The following is a 17445-nucleotide window of genomic DNA, read 5'->3' as shown; positions in this document are numbered from 1 at the left end:
AGTCTTATTTGAAAAAGGGGAACTTTATTTAGTCCCACAATCTTTTGTGTACTTTGAGAAGTCTTTTGCTCATTTGTCTCTTCTTTCTTTGTGCCTTCTTTGCCTTCTTTTTCTTTTCTTCTCTTTCTCTTTCTCTTTCTCTGTCTTTTTCTAATATCTAGCGACCAGCGGTGACCATGCCTTCCTTCTTCTCTTTCTCTTGTTGATAAGCAATCATCAGCGATCACTATCAACAAAGGAGACAAGTTTCCAACTAAGAAGATGAGTAGATCTACTCAAATCTGATGTAGATCTACTGAGATCTACATCAAATCCGACTAGATCTAAATCAAATATAGTTGCCAAAGTACAATCCTCTCTTTATATGTCTCTCTCCTTTGATCTCTCAGTTTTTCGACTTTTTCTCTACTACACACTTCTCTTTTCATGTTTTAATGGAGAAAATTTTCAAATTCTGAACAAATTGTTTTCAAGTTTTAGTTACAGGCAGTGAAAATTTTTACATTTTTCACTTTTAATTTTTTTGGTACTGAAATGAATCATGCTAAAATGAATCATGATTTAAAATTGTAAAATTTTGCAGTTTCATAACATATTTTTTAGTTTAATCAATAAAGATAAATGCTTAATAAAATTATACTTTGAAATTGTAACAATTTTACAGTTTCAAAACTTGATTTTTAGTTTGATGAATATTAAAGATTATTTGCTTAAACTTTACAAAAATTGAAAAATAACATAAGTTTTTTTCCCATTGATGTTGTTTGTTGTTGTTACATTTTTTTCCTTTCAGTTTATCAATATTTAACACATTTTGCTATGTTTTTAGCTCTAATTTCTCAATTTTTTTTCTGACAATATTCTGAACATTCCGGTGAGTTTCCGACGATATTCTTAATGTCCATCGAACGTTGTAGACATTCAAGTGACTTCCAGTGATGTTCAGAACACTCTGGCAATACTCCAACAACTTCTCGATGATGTTAACCATTCCAGTGAGCTTCTAGTGACAGTCTGACGGAAGTTCGTCAGTGATAAAATGTACCAACATCTTTAAATTATTATTATTATTTTTAAAAAATAATAGCAATTAAAAATATGTAAGATTAATTGGTACAAATATTTTATTTTAAGATTAAATGAGTTTTGAATTTTGAATATGGACCTACTAATAAGTTTCCTTTAAAAAATATAAAACTGAGCTGGGCAGGCTGGGGCATTGGGCCTCAACTAGGGTAGCTGTTTTTATGTGCAGACCCAAATTTCCTTCGTCTTCGCTTCATCTTCACAACTAAACCTAGAAGAGCTTCTTCACTCTCTTCGTTCATTCTTCTCTCTCTCTCTCTCTTGAAGCTTTACCCCGAATTTACTTAGAACCATCAATTTGTGGCTTAGATTCATTTTATACTTAGATTGACACTACATCAATTCAATCTCCACAACACAAAACACCTCACCCAGAAAATTCTGGACTGATAAATTTGGGACAACAGCTTTTTTGATAGACATATATACTTGCATTAATTGTTTGCCATTTTTTCATTTTTTTTAATTAAATCCTAAAACCATTGATTTATGATTTTAGGGTTTCAATTTATGAAATTGCAGGTTTGCTGATATATATATATATATATTTTTTCAAATCTATTATCTGTAATCCGTTAAGCCATAATCTATAGTTTTTTTTTTTTTTGAAATGGGACTTTAAGGAAGTTTATTTTATTTTTTCACAACGTGTACCATGAGTTCAATGTAAAATAGATGGAAAAATTGTCTTTTTTACACTCCATTAACTCATGTTTCAGGTTACAGCTTTTTGCATGAGATGTCAGTATTACTTATTTTCTTAGATTTTCACCCCCTTTCAAACAAGTTATTAGTTTGTTCTAAGTTTATGCAGAAGAAAAATCTAGCAAAGCCTTAGTTAGAAGTTGTTTCCACCTTCTTTTCATTGGGTTAAAAATAGCATGTGTGTGTGTGTGTGTGTGTAGATTTGTAGAGGGAAAAGAAAAGGGCAGGAAAATGTGAAATTCTTGATTGATAAATTATCTTTTACACTCTGTTTATTTCGGCATGTTTTTCATACAAAATGTTTTCGTATGTTTGGTTTGGTTCTTAAAACTAATATATTAATAGTTGCATTAGTGGTGGTGGTAGTAGTAGGCGGCAAGGCGGAGGTGGAGGTGTTGGGGTGGTGGTGGTGATAGTTGTCCGACGATGGTGGTGGTGGTGGTGATAGTTGTCCGGCGGTAGTGGCGGTGATAGTGGGCAGCAAGATGGAGGTGGCGTTAGAGGTGTTGGGGTGGTGGTGGTGATAGTTGTGCAGCAATAGCGGCAGCGGCAGCGGCAGCGGTGGTAATGTTGTGGTGGCAACGGTGGTAGTAGCGGTAGTGGTTGTGGGTGATGATGACGACAACGGTTGAGGTTGTGGCTGTGGTGGTAGTGGAGCTGAAAGTAGTGATAGTAATGTGGTGGCATTAATAAAAGTTTGATTCGAAAATTTTTTCCGCCTTTTAATAGTAGAAAATTTTTTCCTCCTAAATAGGCTTGTTTTCCATTGACCAAAGAAAATGTTTTCTATTGAATTTTGTTTTCCGTAGTACCTTTTTTTTTGGGGTGGGGAGGGGGGGAGAAGTAAGTCATAAAATAAAAAATAAAATATACAAGTCTACAAAAAGCATACTCCAAACTACTAAAACTCCCTACAAACCATACAATTTTCTACACTCCCTCTAAAATAGGGGGAGAGAAACAAAAACAAAGAAACTAACATAATGTGTTACTAATATATTTTGCCCCTAGTTACTTATGCCATCAATAAATGAGACAAAGAAACTAGGAGCGATACATTAGCAATACTATTAAAAATGGCACCTACAACAACTATACATTACAAGCCACCAATATGAACCACCAACACAACCAAACACAACACATTAAACAATTGAACAAATTTTTGCATTACTCCAAATTAAAAATAAATAGTTTTTTAACAAATGTACCAAGCCGTACCCGTACACTACTTTTTTTTTTTTTAATTTTACCATATCAATGTACCCATATCGTACCAATACCAGTACTCGTACTCATACTTGTGCTTTATAGCCATTAAAGATATAAGAGAACTTTGGAGAGGATACATAGGCAAACTTACAACAAAGTAACACATAAAGAAAATGCCTAACTAACAGGCCAATACATCAAGCTAAACAACGCCAAGACCAACCAAGGATAACAAATGTTCTTGCAAGTACCAGCTTCAACCATAGATGAATAACATAGAGCCTAGTAAGCAACTCACATCTCCACGGCTGTGGCATCCATAACCACTAAACCAAAACCATGACGGAGGAAAAGGTCTGCCCCATGGGAAATCCTGGTAGAGGCACACAAAGCTCACAGGGTCATCTATGCTACTTTGCAGTCAAAAGATGTAGAGCGAACCAAGAGCAACCGTTAACACCTATATAATAGTTAAAGCTACAGAAAACCATATGAGCACTCATCATTCAGTCCCTTCCATACCAAATGTCATAAAATGTGGAAAACATTTTATGGAAAATATTTTTCGCCCAAACAAACAGAGCGTTGTAGTAAATTGAAAATTATTCTATTTATTATAAAAAGCAAAAAGAAATTATTTCTCTTGCAAAAAATGAGGCCAAAGGGGCAAACTTTTATATTCAATAGACATAAGTAGTCTTGTAATATAACTCTTTATGAAACTTCTATTATATCGCTTTAAATTGGATCTTATGAAGTACGGGTACTCCAAAAATGTTACCGTACAAGTACTATGTACTTATCAGGTACGAGTACGCATACCGGTACATGTGTACGGCAAAAATGCATTGGGTACATTTTATACGATATGTAGAAGCCAGGTACGCAATGGGTACGTTTTTTGATACACCAAGATTAAAAAAAAAAAAACAAGATTTTCAACAATTGTTTGGGTAACGGATCAATTTTTTGGTCAATTTCAAAAAATTAAATAACTTTGAGGTTCTTTTGTAATAATAAAAACATAACACATTGAAATTAGGTTTATTGTTTTGATTCGATTTTCTCTAGCAAAGAACACAATCTTGACGATTTCGAAGAAAGAACACATTCGGCCATTATACTTTCCTTTGAAGACGACGTACTGGTCGATGACAAAGCTCAATATTCAGGTGAGTTTCTCTTCTTTGATTCTTTCTCTTCTTCTTCGATTCTTCTTCTTTTTTCTTTGATTTTTTTTTTCTAGATTTTTTCGCAACAAACAACCAAATCTGTCCAACATCTGATTTTTGTTGTTTCCGGTGAGTTTTCTTACCTCCTCTTGTAGCCAATCTCCTCTTCTTTGATTATTGTTTTTTCTGATCTGTCCAATATCTGATTTTTTTCCCTGATATAATTCTGTAGTAGACACAATCAGAATTATATAAAATAAAAGATAAAAAAAATTAAAATCTATGAAGACAAAAGAAAGGAACATTTAAATTTAGGGTTCATAAACTGATTCTGATGTATTTGTTTCATTGTAATTGCTTTTATAGTATTGATGGTTTTATATTGTTATTTGAAAAATTATATACTCGAATGAAGTGAAAGAATTCGCAAATTATTTTGATTTTGTAATTTCTCTTTTTAATTATGATGTTAAACTTTGATTTGTATGTTGGATGTTTAGCTATAAATTAAAAATAATAATAATAATAATTGGCATACCCCAGCTATATCCGTATCCTACTTTTTAAAGAATTTGCCATATCGGCATACCTGTATCGTACCCGTACTCGGGCTAACTAGATTGGGTCTTATTTATTATATTGTTCCTTGCCTTTACATCTCTTTATGAAACGTTTATATTCTATGGCATGTCGCATCAGTACTCTAAAAATATTGTCGTAGAAGTACTGGGTACTTACCGAATACAGGTACACGTATTGATATGGTTGCACGCGTACCGGGTAGGCCAAAATGCACCAAGTACGTTTTATACGATCAGTATAATGATGGGTACGAGATGAGTACGTTTTTGGGAACTTCGGGGTAAAAAACGAGATTTTTTTACAAATTAAAGGGTACTGGAGCAATTTGTTTGGTCTATTTAAAAAAATTATATAAATTTGGGGTACTTTTGTAATAAACAAAACATGAAACAAATTAAAATTAGGGTTCTACTCTATTCGATTATCGCTCTCTTTTTCTTGAAACACAGAGAGACTCCCAAGAGGCGAAGCTACTGAAGAGGTTTAATCGAAGGTGCTGATCGATTCTCTCCTTCAACGATCACATTCCGGTAAGGTCCAGATTTTCCAGATTCATTTTTGGTTCTGTCCAGATTTTTTTTCTTTTCTTCATCTTCTTCGATTCATCTTCCTCTTCTTCTTTGTTCTGTCCAGATTCATCTTCCTCTTCGATTCATGTTTTTTTTTTTCCAGATTTTTTTTTCCTGTTTCTTCGCAGCAAACGAAGAACGAAGACACATATCATTTTTCTTTTTCTTTTTTTTCAGATTCTGTCCAGATTTCTGTTTCCTCTTTTTTCAATATTTTTTTTTTCTCCAGATTTTTGTACTCCTTGGCAGCAAACGAAGAACAAATTGATCTTGTCCAGCTTTTTTTTTTTCTTTCCAGATTTCTGTTCTGTCCAGATTTCTTCTTCCTTTTTCTTCAACTCTCCTTCATTTTTTTTGCTGATATATATTTTATTTATTTATTTATTTTTCCCACAGCCACTGGAATTTCATGCAACTTGCAAGTCTAGAGCCTTCTCTGTAATCATCTTTAAAATAAGAAGGTAGTGTAAAATGATCCTCTGTTATTTAACTTTGCCCTCTTTTTACTGTTGTAGATTGTAGTAGACACAATAAAAAAAAATGTTATTTAAATATTTGAAAAGTTATATACTGAAATGAAGTTAAAGAATTCACAAATTATTTTGTTAATGGTTGTATTATAGGAATATGAGTTTAGCTTGTTAATGGTTCTCTTTTATTTTTGTTTAGCTTGTTTGGCATTAAAATCTCTTGTCTAATTTCTTCTATTCTATTTCTGTGTAATAATGATATTAAAACAGCTGGTATGATTTACTTTCTTTTTTTTGTAATTTCTCTTTTTAATTATGGTATTGAACTTTAATTTGTATGTTGGATATTTAGCTATAAATTTAAAATTAAAAAAAAAAAAAAAAATGGCCTACCTCAGCCGTACCCGTATACCTTACTTTTTAAAAAATTTGCCGTATCGGCATACCCGTATCTATACCCGTATCCATATCCGTATCCACACTCGTGCTTCTTAGATCGTGATAGATGTAGTATGGTTTAGGTGGCTTGGGACAATTTTTGTCCAGTAATTTTTTGCTTTTTTTATTTATTTATTTTTATAGTGGCCATAGAAATCAGGTTTTAAGCTGACTTTGTCATGATTTTAGTATATCAAGAATCAAGAGAAATTGAGGGTGTTCAGTACTTTACTGAACGATATGGTGCTATAAGAATTATTGCCTTGTGGAATGTGATGGATGTTTTTAAGTTTTTAAGGGCTTTCATGGTGGAGTTGAGTGTTTGAACTTGATTAAAAATGATTTTGCTAAGTAAATGAATTGCAATTATGTTTGTGCATTTTTGGAATAAGGATTATTGTTTTTGGTTTGAACATGGGTATGTGTACAATTATCCATTACAGTAAGTTGCTAAATTTGTTTATCTATGCAAGAGCTTTTCTGAGAATTGAGGATTTCTTCCCCTAGTAGCTATGTCAACCCATTTATTTGCTGACATGTATACCTCTTTGTTTTATGAGATTATATCTTGTAGGTAGGGCTGCAAGTCGAGTCGAGTCGAGCCGAGCCGAACCGAGTCGAGCTTTGTTGGGCTCGAGCTCGGCTCATTTGTTTATCGAGCTCGATTATTCAGCTCGAGCTCGGCTTGATAACTAATCAAGCTTGAGCTCAGCTTGGCTCGAAGCTCAATAATGCAATTTTTTTTTATTATTTATATTATTTTAACATATAAATAATATAGTTGTGCTATTATTTATACATATTTTATAATTTAAATAAAGATAAACGAGCTGAGCTTATTCAAGCTCGGCTCGTTTACTAAACGAGCTTAAAAATCATGCTCAAGCTCGTTCATTTACTTAACGAACCGAGCTGTGCCGAGCCCTTAACGAGCTGAGCTCACGAACAGCTCAGTTCATTTGCGGTCCTACCTGTAGGAATTGCCAAAATATATTTGCCTAATTAATACCTGCCAATTTTTCTTATGCTATTCTTGTGTTGCATACATCATATTACTATATCTTGTTAATTCTATCATCTGATAAGCAAGTTGTAACATATGAGACAAAAGAGATGAGTGGAACGGGAGAGAAAGGGTCAACAACCACAAAAACTCCAGCGGATTTTCTCAAATCAATTCGTGGGCGACCTGTTGTTGTCAAATTGAATTCCGGTGTTGATTATCGAGGTTGGTGACTTCATTTCTCCCACTATCGTTTGTGTTTATATTCATATGTTTTTGCTGCTTATTATAAATTTTATGATCCTTTTCTGTTTGTGTAGGCCATCACCTGCTCATAGAATACTTCTTGAACAACTTAGGTTTGAAACACACACACAAACACACACACACACACAAAAAAAAAAAAAAACCTAAGATTTGACCCTAATAACAAATCAAACCTTGAATTTTTAGTTGTTTCAACTAAAACCATGATCTTCTAAATTTGTCCCAATCGAAATCATATGTTGGCTTCCATTAACTAGACTAACAAAAAATGGGTAATTTTGTAAATTTATACCATTCTTTCTTGCATATAATATATAGACATTCCATATACATAGTTTGCATCTTCTGTGATACTTTTTTCCAATACATAGAATTCAAATCATTTGTGGGATTATATTACCATCAAAGACCCATATTGTGTGAGCAGATTATAAATCTAAATAATCTGAATCTACCATCTAAGATTCAAATTTGAGCTACCATCCAAGACTCAGATCAAATGGGGCCACCAGGCTATGAAGCAAGGACACGGACACGGGACATGATAATTTCAACAAAATAGAGATACAAACACAACAGGGGACACAACAAATTATATTATATATATATATATATATTTGCAATGTAAATTAATATTATGTTACCAAATAATTAAAATTAATAAAAATCATTATAAATTAATTTTATTCAAGAAATCCAAAAAGAATAAAATTTATTCTACAATATATAAATTTATAAAGAAAAAAATTAAATAAAAATATATTATATATTTATTATAGTATAATCAGAAAAAATAAAGAGAGAGAGAGAGAGAGAGAGAGAGAGAGAGACGATAGGTGAGACAGACGAGAGAGAGAGAGACGAGAGGCTTACCAGGTCGAGAGGTGATGGAGCTCGATGGAGAGATCGGTCGAATGAGGATTCCTCGTTGAACATATTCTTTCTCTTCTCTCTTCTTTTTTTTCTTCTAATTTAGGATTTAGGTCTCTTCTCCTCTTTCTGTTTGTTCAAATTAGGGATTTCTGGTTTTTAATTAGGGATTTCTGATTTCTGGAAGGGGGGAGGGTGGGACAGTGGTGGGAGTGAGAGGCATCGGTGAAGGAGGATGGAGGGGGTTGTGAAGGGGAAGGAGATACAGATTGGTAGCCATTAGAACGTTCTAATGATAGAGATTGAAGAGGATTGATTTGGTGTGGTCTAGTGCATGATAGGATTAAAATAAGTGGGGTTGATGATGTTTTATGATTGATCAACTATGGTTGTGATTTATTGTGGTTAAATTGGAAGTTGAAATTCATATTAAATTAAAAGAGCCTGTGAAAAATTGCCACGTGTACAAAAGTTTCTTTTTCCCTTTTTGTTAAGCAAGTTAACGGAAATGGACGGAAGATTTGAATTGTTATCAATTTAAAAGGTTAGGGTTTAATCTGAAAAAATTAAATATATAGGTTTTAATTTGTTATAACTTATAAGGGTTAAACTTTAAGGTTATTTTCATAATTTTTCCAAGAATAAAATATGTTCTATTCAGTGTTGTGAAAAGCGACCTGAGGTGCTTGCCTATAGCACCTCAAAGGTGTTGAAGCGAGGCAAAGTGGAGAAGCGTGGCTTAAGCGACAAAGGCGCTTGCCTTAAGCCTTAGCGGGAGGTGCTCATGTCGAGGGCTTCTTTTTTCCTTTTTTTTTTCTCTTTTTTCCATCTTTAATTTTTTGGCACTTCTCAAGCCAGTTATAGCATCCTAGACCCCACCACCACAACCTAGCCCCTCCACAGCCCCCACCAACTCAACCCCCTTTCTCAGCCCCCCTAGGAACCCTTGCCACTATGACCCCCCTTCTCCTTAGCCACACCACCCTTGCAACCACTGCCCTTTTAAGTTTTTACCTCTACAACCATTGCACCCGCAACCCTACACCTCATGACCCCTACACCTACAAACCTATAACACCCTACATCTGCAACCATCGCCCTCACAATCACTGCTATCCTTAACCCACACCCTTGCAACCCTATGTCGTGCGTGCGTGCGTGCAAGAGACAGATCTAGGGCTTGAAGGGGTGGTTGGGTGGCGGCGCAAGGATGTGAGAGGTTGTGGCAGTGGTCGGTAGTGGTGGTGGTTTGATAGAGATGATGGGGAATGGGTGGGTTGAATGAGAAATTGGGGTTTTATATTTTTATGGTTCGAGTACTTTTTAGTAATTTTAGATAGGGATATAATTGTTTTAGAAAATAATAGTAAACTTAGGGGTGTAATGAGGTATTTTTGTCGTGTAAATAGAAGCACTTTGGAGCTTATTCTAAGGCTTGATAAAAAAGATATTAAAGAGAAGCATTGACTCTGTGCTGTTTCTTTGTTTGGCACGGCAGGGACATGAGTGTCTGACATGTGACATGGTGTGCCAATTTTTTAATTATTATGCCTTGGGACAATTTGTAGGTTTTTATTATTTATAATTTTTTTAAGAAAGCTAATTTGGGGTCGAAGTAAAATATATGAAAATAAATAGGAATAGAAAAAAAATAAAAATACACCCATACATCCATGCTTCTCATATGTATACACAATAAATTTTTGCGGTATTTTATCCGTGTCTATATCTTAATTTTTTGAAAATTGATGTCTGTCGTGTTCGTACCTGTGTTTGTGTCCATGCATCTTAGGTCCTTCTGTCATTTTCACATCCTTCAGATGTTTCTTCTGTAATCTTGGTTCCAAAATGTAGTTTCCCACCCTTTTTATTTGAAAGTAGGCACAAGCTCCCTAAAGGCTCAAGACCAAGTAACTAGATTGACACCTCAACACTCTTCCACACTTCAAAACTTTCTTGCTTTGTCAAAGTAGTATCCTTGTGTTCTGCTGTTTGGTAGAACACTGCTCAACCAATTTTGCTTTCTATAAAACATGGGTCTGTTAAGGAGTCCGACTTCTCATTTATCCATTGCTTCCTTTTGGATCATGCAGAAGGATTAGATTTTCTATAATTTTGTCGATCACATCAGTCAGCAATAAAGATTTATGACTAATCTACTTGGTTTCTTTTTGTTGTTTATTTTGAAGTGTGCATATGATTTATTTTTTTATTTTTTTATTTTTGAATCTCTCTGATTTTTATTTGGTGTATAGATTTAAATCTTTTGTTTGATTATTATTAGTGGAGAAGGTTGTCCAAAATTTTTAGATATTATCATCATGAAGTTTAAAGAGCCTGGCTAGGTTTTGGACATCCTTCACTCTATATGGTTACTTCTTTCTTTCTTGTCTTTTTACTGATGCATTTTCAACCTTTGTTACATGCTTCTGTACAGAAAGTAGTTCTTGTATAAGAGGTCAGGCCAGTTTCTTACCTAAAAACATGGCACTACACTATGTAACCACCAACAAAATTTGGTTTCATCCTTCAAACTGTGATCAACACTTAGTGTACCATAACAATTTATGTAAACACCCCAACAATTTATGTAAACGAATTTCTTCATCCTAACAAAGTTCACCTCAAGGTTAATCAAAACACAACTTCCTTCCAAGAAGGGAAAAAAAAAATGAATAGGAAACCCATCCAAAAAAATAAACTTATAAACAGAGAAAAAAAAATAAAATAGAGGCCAAATAAACAAAATACCGTTGTTTCTCTTGGAAATTTTCTTGTGTAAGAAGCTTTATGTGGCCGTTGATAAAACAGATCATCGTCATAATTAGTAGTTTCTTCAATGTGATCCTTCCCTCATTTAGGCATGTGCTAAGGAGAAAAAATATTGATGACATTATTTGTGCTACCGTTTGTTACCTGTTGAGATTTGTATCTTTTTTCTTTAGTATTGACATGTTGAATATAGGCTATGTGTAGGTGGCAGGAATGTTGAGGCGGAATGTGAATATGATCCCATGTCTTCTGCATTTATCTTTTGGGTTCATTTCATATATGCAAAGTTCTAGGTTATGTTTTTTTTGTGGGGTTTTTTTTTTTTCTTTTTTTTTGGTGGTGGAATGAGATTGCCAAAATAGTGTAATTTTTATTCCACACCCCCATCGGAATCCACATTCGTGGAATATTTATGATGGAAAAGAGAGGGGTGGGCCTATGAATGTCTTACTGTAGTGAGATTTTCAATTTTTTTCTTTGCATTTGTGTCTTTTGAACATGACCCCGCAACTTTATGGGTCAGGAGTCCTAGTGTTTGTTTTTGAGTTTATTTTATTTTTTGTGTACTTGGACCTCGTTTGGGAAACCTCTCTTTTAGCCAAAAAGTCAAAAAGTTACTAAATTAGTCAAAAAGCCAACAACCCATACCAAAAAGTCAAAGATTCTCTTTTTTCTCTACGTTTTGCACATCTTTTCGTATAAAGTCAAAAAGTCATCCCAAACATACTAGTTTTTTGTAGCTCATATTTTAGCCAAATAGTCAAAAAGTTACTAAATTAGCCTATTCCCAAACGAGGCCGTAGTGCAATCAAACAACCCTTTCTCTCTTCTCTCTCCTTCGGCATGTTCTTGTATCTATTTTCTGTAGAAAATTTTGGGTGTAATCCGCTGGTTGACATTCCCATTAGACCCACGAACTGTCAAGTATGCATTTGAAATTTGTGTGGCTTAACAAATGATGAAAGTTTTTTACTGGGAAGATTGGGTACATTCTTGGACTTTTTCTGCTTGGGTGTTGAAGATCTGATACTTGCATGTTTGCTATACATTATAAAGAAAGAAACAAAATGTCTGTAGCTCAATGCATTGCATTCACAGTGATTTGTGGATTCCCTAAAGGTGGTGTTATTCCCTGGAGAGTTGTTGAAGTCATGTAACTGGTGGCTGTACCGTTCTTGGCTTGCCCTTGTTCACCTCTCAGTAGCCTTCACTACATCTTGATTTGGGTATTGCTATCTGCTAAACATTTGAGATGCTTTTGGCCTTTAGGTGGTTCAGTACCTGCCCACTTTCTTATAAAACTAATATCAACGCATATATGAAGGCCCATCTTAATGCAGTTCATCTTATTGTGTAGGCATCTTAGCCTGTCTGGATGGATACATGAATATAGCTATGGAGCAAACAGAAGAGTATGTCAACGGGCAGCTGAAAAATAAATATGGTGATGCATTTATTCGCGGAAATAATGGTAATTGATAGTTAAGACAATTATTTCCTCATTAATATTTTATTTGTTAGCGATGGCAGTGACTATAGTTTGTCTTGATGCAGTACTCTACATCAGTACATCAAAGAGGACAATGGCAGAAGGGGCTTAGCATTGACTAGAAAATCTCCTAGATTATATTTTGTGGATTTGGGAAAATGATAATGAGTTGGAATTACTGTTTAAAAACTGGAGAGACCCCAAAAGCCTTGTGTGTTGAATATTGGCTAATCCTCGAATATGATTTCAGTCAATTTGTTGATGTAGAGAAGCAAGGGCTAATCCTTCTCTCTTCATGAATGTCCTGTATTAGACAAAAGTGATTCTCAACTTAAATCTATCTATTGTTGCCTTTTTAGACTATTATAGAAATGGTTTCTTTTGACAGATATCTATCTGCCCATAGGGGAAACTACAAATCAGTGGAAGGTGGGCCAATAATTACAAAAATGTGGAAATCTTTGCTGGGTGCAACTTTTGCTGTGTTTTTTACACAAAGTGTCGAACCATTTCTTCGAGTTTGAACACCCTTGACTCATTGTTGAATGTTTAAATGTGTTCTTGCATCCTTCTGAGTCATATTTTGTGCAGAAAAAGTTTGGGATTTGATCTGAACACTGAAATGAGACTGGCCAAATCCAGCCCCATAGGGCCGGCTAACTCTGGTTTTCACCCGAGGGCTGGTCCGCCCATGCCCATGCCCATGCCCATGCCCTTAGGGCCGGTTAAACCCTAAACTCAGTTTGCCCCGATTCGATCCTACAATTTCTGCATGATTTGTTTGAAATTTATCCAATTTTGTAACAATACCATACCCAAAAATAAACTTGAATCCCCAATTTCATTTTGAAATTGAAGTTGGGACTCTCTTTTAAAATAATGAACAAATTTTCAAAATATTTGGAGCTTAATTTTAATAAATGATCATATAAATGGATGATTACTCACCGGTCTCATTGATTAGACCTATTTGTTCATGAGTTTATAGTATTTTTTTCATGTATTTGTCCATTTTGATGATGATTTTTTTTTTAAGACTTTAGATGTGTTGTGTATGTGAAATGATCATTTGATGAGTAATGATATTGATCAGTTTATTAAAGTGATAAATAATTAAAACATTTTGACTTTCATTTGTGAATTGTTATTTATTTTTAATTTATTTGTGACGGTATGAAAATATAGAATGAAAAGTGTAAACTAGATTGTATTTGTTTAGAAAATATTTTTACAATGATAAATAGGACTTTTTGATAAATAATTTCGGTCCACGAGACCAATTTTTAACTGCCTTCAAAACAAATTCACAACCCTTCTGCATTCTAGAAATACCATGTGGATTGTGCATACAACCAATAGCATTGAGCTAAATCTTTTCATGGTCTAAAAAAATAGGAAATATATGGCCAAAATAACAAAACCTTATTGAACTGGCACACAATCACAGAATGCACTGGACCTATGCAATAATTTGACTTTTAAAAGGTTGTCAATGAAACCATAGATCTTGTCTTTATCCCAACTATCTTAATTATTTCATCTTTATTTGTTATTATATACAACCATTTGTAAAGGCCAACCTTATAATCAGGCGAGATGAGATGCCTCTTATCTTGTACCTTTAACTCTCATACTTAAATCTTTTGATGAAGTTAAACCAAGTAACTTGGGCGGACTCAACCCGAACAATTCGAACTTAGTTTAAATTTTTTTAAGGTTTCGACAAGATATTTTTAAATTCAGTACGGACTTAGGTAAAAATTCAAAAGTTCAAATTAAATTTAGACGGATTTGGACGAAGACGTCAAACAATCCGAACAACCCGAAGTCCGAATTATACATATATAAATATATAAAAATATCAAATATACATATAAATTATTAGCCATTACATTATATTAAAGTAATTTAAATTATTAAATCATATTGAATATATATTATTATATATACGAATAAAATAAAATCTTACTTTTTTTTATTTTTTATTTTTACTTATAAATTGTAAGGACTACTATAGCACCATCTCTCTTACATTATATAAATTATTTGTTTTGGTGGTAATAATGATTTTCTATATAAAAAAATATAAATAGAGGCAAATTTTAATAATTTAATAATGTAGTTGAAAAAAAAAAAAACTTGAAATTCATTTACAATTCGGGCAACTCAGACAACTCGGACAATTCGAGTTTAACTCGGGTTAGGCTTGGACAGGTAGTTTCGGGTTATAATTCGGGCTGGGCAAGTTTCAGTGCAACTTGGGTTGGACTTAGACAACTTTCCAACCTGACCAAACCCACCCAAGTTGCACCCCTAACCAAAACCAAAACCATACCCTATTGGAGCCAACTAAAAAAAAAATGACAACTCCCAACCCTTTCAAAATATTAAAATACAATTTTCACAAGAACTTTTATTTGGTTGGTTCTGCAGTCCATTCTACTTTGAATTATTGTTGGATTACGGACTTTACATATCCGAATATTTTTCGTCAAGTTATGAAGAGCATGTTTGTTTTGAGAGATAAGACGGTGGGATTGGACTATTAGTCTTATCGGACTAATAGTCCATTGTTTGTTTGAAAAATTTTACTCCGGACTATTAGTCCCACAAACATGGTACTATCCTATCCCATGGGGGTGTGGGATAAAAACCATGAGATTGGTATCCCATGAAATTATTTTGTAAAATGTCCATTTTACCCTCCATGCTATTACTTAGTGAACAATTAAAAAAGGATAAAATAGTCTTTTGAATATTTATAAATTATTTTTTTAGTGTTGTTAATTTAAAACTATATATTAAATAAAAAATTTAAATTATAAATTATAAATTAAATTTAATTAAAAATAATAAATTATGGCCTTATAAATTAAATTTTTTTAGTGTTATTAAAAAATTAAATTTACATATTAAATAAATTTTTTTTAGTATTGTTAATTTAAAATTATATGTTAAATAAAAAATATAAATTATAAATTAAATTTATTTAAAAATAATAAATAATAAATTATAAATTATGGCCTTATAAATTAAATTTTTTTAGTGTTGTTGAAAATTTAATTTATATATTAAATAAAATTATTTTTTTATTGTCGTTATTTAAAATTATATATTAAATAAAAATATAAAATATAAATTTAATTTAATTTAATTGAAAATAATAAATTAAAAATTGTGACCTTATAAATTAAATTTTTTTAGTGTTGTTAAATTATAAATTATAGATTATAAGGGTAAAATTGTCTTTTGAACATTTATCCTTATCCCGTCCGTCTAACCAAATATTGGATTTACTAAAAATAGTCCAATCCAGACGTCTAATCCCATGACTAAACAAACATAGGATACAAATCCAATCTAACCAAATAGTCCCGGGACAATGTATCCCGGACTAACAGTCCGATGGATTACAATCCCCTTATCCAGTCTGTCCAAACAAACACATCCCGAGGGAAATGGAGAGTCCCTGCTGCGCGCAGCAATTAGACAATGTTTGTTTTTGTAAATAAAATTTTGCTACAAAAAAAAGAAAAATTAAATGAAATAAAATAAATAACTCAAAGTCATCCTGCTGGCGCAAAGATACCAAGCCTAGTTGTGCATGTCAAGACTCTAGCAAAAATCATTGGCATTAACCTTTCGAAAAGAACGATGCAAAAAGCATTTATATGAATCTTTTGAAAAGAACGATGACAATTAAACACAAGGGAAAGCCTTGTTTTCATCATAAACTCTCTTCACCTGTCCTTTCCTGCAACAACACAAAGCCAAACCAAGCCAAGAAAAAATAGCAGTTAAAGATATTAACTAAGCATTGAAAATAACGAAGTAAACAATCAGCCAAAACTTGAAAACCAATCTCTCTCTCTCTCTCTCTCTCTCTCTCTCTCTGTGCAATACATTACATATGCTATCAAATTGCCATCGCATATCCAAACCCAATGCGCCTCAACAAACTCACACTACATGTTTTCCTGCTTTCACCACCATTCAGTCCTTTTAAAATCACTTCCTAGCTTCTTCATTCATCTATTCTGTGTTAATTTTGCTGAGTTTCTGTTCTTTCTTTGCTTTTCTGTTTTTTTTTCAGTATCTTTGTCATGTCAAGTTAGTCTGTTCAACATGGCCTTTTCTTAAATCTATCTTTTGGTTCACAATCATGCAGTTTCATCCTTAAATCTGTACCTACACATAGCTCAGGGGCTTTGGGCTAAAGATTTTTTTTTTTTTTTTTAAAGAAAATATATTTGTACAATTTTTAGGTTTATCGTAACACCTTAAATCTATTCTCTCTCCCTCTCTCTCTCTCTCTCTCTCTACAAGTGAAGTGAAACTGTGAAAGATTTGAACAACGAAATTAAACTACCATCATCATATAAGTTTTTGATGGAAGCCCAAAGTCAAAGTCGTCAAAGGGTGGTGGTGATTCAGGATGCATCGAAAGAAGTTAGTACGCAAGCAGTCAAATGGGTCCTACTTGGGTTATCCCTTAAACAGGGAGATACAATCACCCTGCTTTCAGTTGTTCATCAGCTTAATAATCCAAGTACGTTGTTAAAACAAATTATATACCATGTTTCTTTCTATTAATAAAAAACCAAACAAAATAAAACACATCACCCCCTGAAGCAGGCCATCCAATGCCCCGGTAATTACCTGGTATATTCGTAGGTAAGAGATTACATGTAGCTAGAATTAATCAAGGTAAAGTCCCGGACACCCTTCTGGAAGGAAAAAAAAAAAACACACACACAAACACACATTAGATGAGAGATGCACATACACACAAATTATATACAAGGAAACA

At 33.3% G+C, this 17445-nt stretch overlaps 1 protein-coding gene and 1 long non-coding RNA gene across 5 annotated transcripts; one reads left to right on the top strand and one right to left on the bottom strand.

Moving 5' to 3' along the window:
- Positions 1–5136: 5136 nt before the first annotated feature.
- Positions 5137–13001, top strand: LOC114277743 (sm-like protein LSM36B). Of its 4 annotated transcripts, none has more exons than XM_028219683.2 (5): positions 5137–5287; positions 5723–5787; positions 7346–7462; positions 12504–12617; positions 12701–13001. In XM_028219683.2, the coding sequence occupies exons 3-5, from the start codon at positions 7348–7350 to the stop codon at positions 12745–12747; spliced, it is 276 nt and encodes a 91-aa protein (XP_028075484.1). In that variant the 5' UTR covers positions 5137–5287; positions 5723–5787; positions 7346–7347; the 3' UTR covers positions 12748–13001. The 4 variants fall into 4 exon arrangements, with proteins under 4 accessions (XP_028075484.1, XP_028075485.1, XP_028075487.1 ...); XM_028219684.2 differs by having other exon boundaries at positions 5140–5287; positions 7343–7462; XM_028219686.2 differs by having other exon boundaries at positions 5142–5292.
- A 2861-nt stretch (positions 13002–15862) lies between these two features.
- LOC114277745 (uncharacterized) lies at positions 15863–17432 on the bottom strand. Its single transcript, XR_003634720.2, has 3 exons — positions 17295–17432; positions 16275–16389; positions 15863–16154 (listed from the first exon to the last, which is right to left on the bottom strand). It is a non-coding gene; the product is annotated as an uncharacterized LOC114277745 (long non-coding RNA).
- Positions 17433–17445: the final 13 nt, after the last annotated feature.

Source organism: Camellia sinensis, chromosome 10 (assembly GCF_055761805.1).
Source record: "Camellia sinensis isolate YWXY chromosome 10, ASM5576180v1, whole genome shotgun sequence".
NCBI lineage: Eukaryota > Viridiplantae > Streptophyta > Magnoliopsida > Ericales > Theaceae > Camellia > Camellia sinensis.
Note: the sequence above shows the minus strand (reverse complement) of the source record. Positions and strands in the feature narration are given on the sequence as shown.